This window comes from Sinocyclocheilus grahami, unplaced genomic scaffold (genome assembly GCF_001515645.1).
Source record: "Sinocyclocheilus grahami isolate Dianchi unplaced genomic scaffold, SAMN03320097.WGS_v1.1 scaffold921.1, whole genome shotgun sequence".
NCBI classification, from domain to species: Eukaryota; Metazoa; Chordata; class Actinopteri; order Cypriniformes; family Cyprinidae; genus Sinocyclocheilus; species Sinocyclocheilus grahami.
In genome coordinates, this window is record NW_015506100.1 from 1 (window position 1) to 737 (window position 737).

The 737-nt window shown below is 47.8% G+C and overlaps 1 protein-coding gene across 1 annotated transcript in view; it reads left to right on the forward strand.

Annotated features, from left to right (window-relative positions):
- Positions 1 to 8: 8 nt before the first annotated feature.
- rab43 (RAB43, member RAS oncogene family) overlaps positions 9 to 737 on the forward strand; it is an 8,456-nt gene continuing 7,727 nt past the window's right edge. Inside the window, exon 1 of the mRNA XM_016249322.1 lies at positions 9 to 283. Coding sequence (XP_016104808.1) covers positions 95 to 283 — 189 coding nt within the window. The 5' untranslated portion in view covers positions 9 to 94. The remainder of the gene's footprint in view (positions 284 to 737) is intronic.

Sequence of the window (737 nt, forward strand, 5' to 3'; positions counted from 1 at the left end):
GTGTGTGTGTGTCTCCACGTCACTCAGGTCACGCGAAACAACCGGAGGCACGGATTATCGGTTTATCGGTGAGCACTGCTGCGCGGCTAACGGCATGTCGCTGCTGGACTCTGACGACAGCTACGATTTAGTCTTCAAAATCGTTCTTGTCGGAGATGTCGGTGTCGGCAAAACTTGCGTGGTTCAGCGTTTCAAGACCGGGCTATTCACCGAGAAGCAAGGGAACACGATCGGCGTGGACTTCACGGTGAAGACGCTGGAGATGCACGGCAAGCGGGTGAAGGTTAGTGCTGCTGCGGTCAGTCTGTCTCGTGCGTGTAGCGTCTCTCTTCCTGGCCACAGCTGCTCGGAGTTCCCCAGAAATCCACATGTGTACCAAAAATCTCCTTAGTACGTTTATTGTTATTACTGTGTCGCGTTCATTTAGGGTTTCATTCGAATCATTTTGTGTGTGCTTAATTTGTAAAGTTAGTTAGTTGTTGGCTTTAGGGCTTAAAGTCGGCACAGTGTTATTGGACAGTTATGCAATAGCCAGGTATCTGTTAAGCTGTAAACCATGTCTAACTGAACCTGTCTGTGCAGTCCCTGCTCGAGACTAAAGGGCATTTAAACTGCATTCTTCTATAACACGGTTGGAAAATTAATAAGCATAAGCCAAAACACGGACAGTAGGTGCTGCTGGATCTGACAACAGAGACTCTTCATGGAGGTTTGTTGGTAGTTTAGTCAAATCTCAA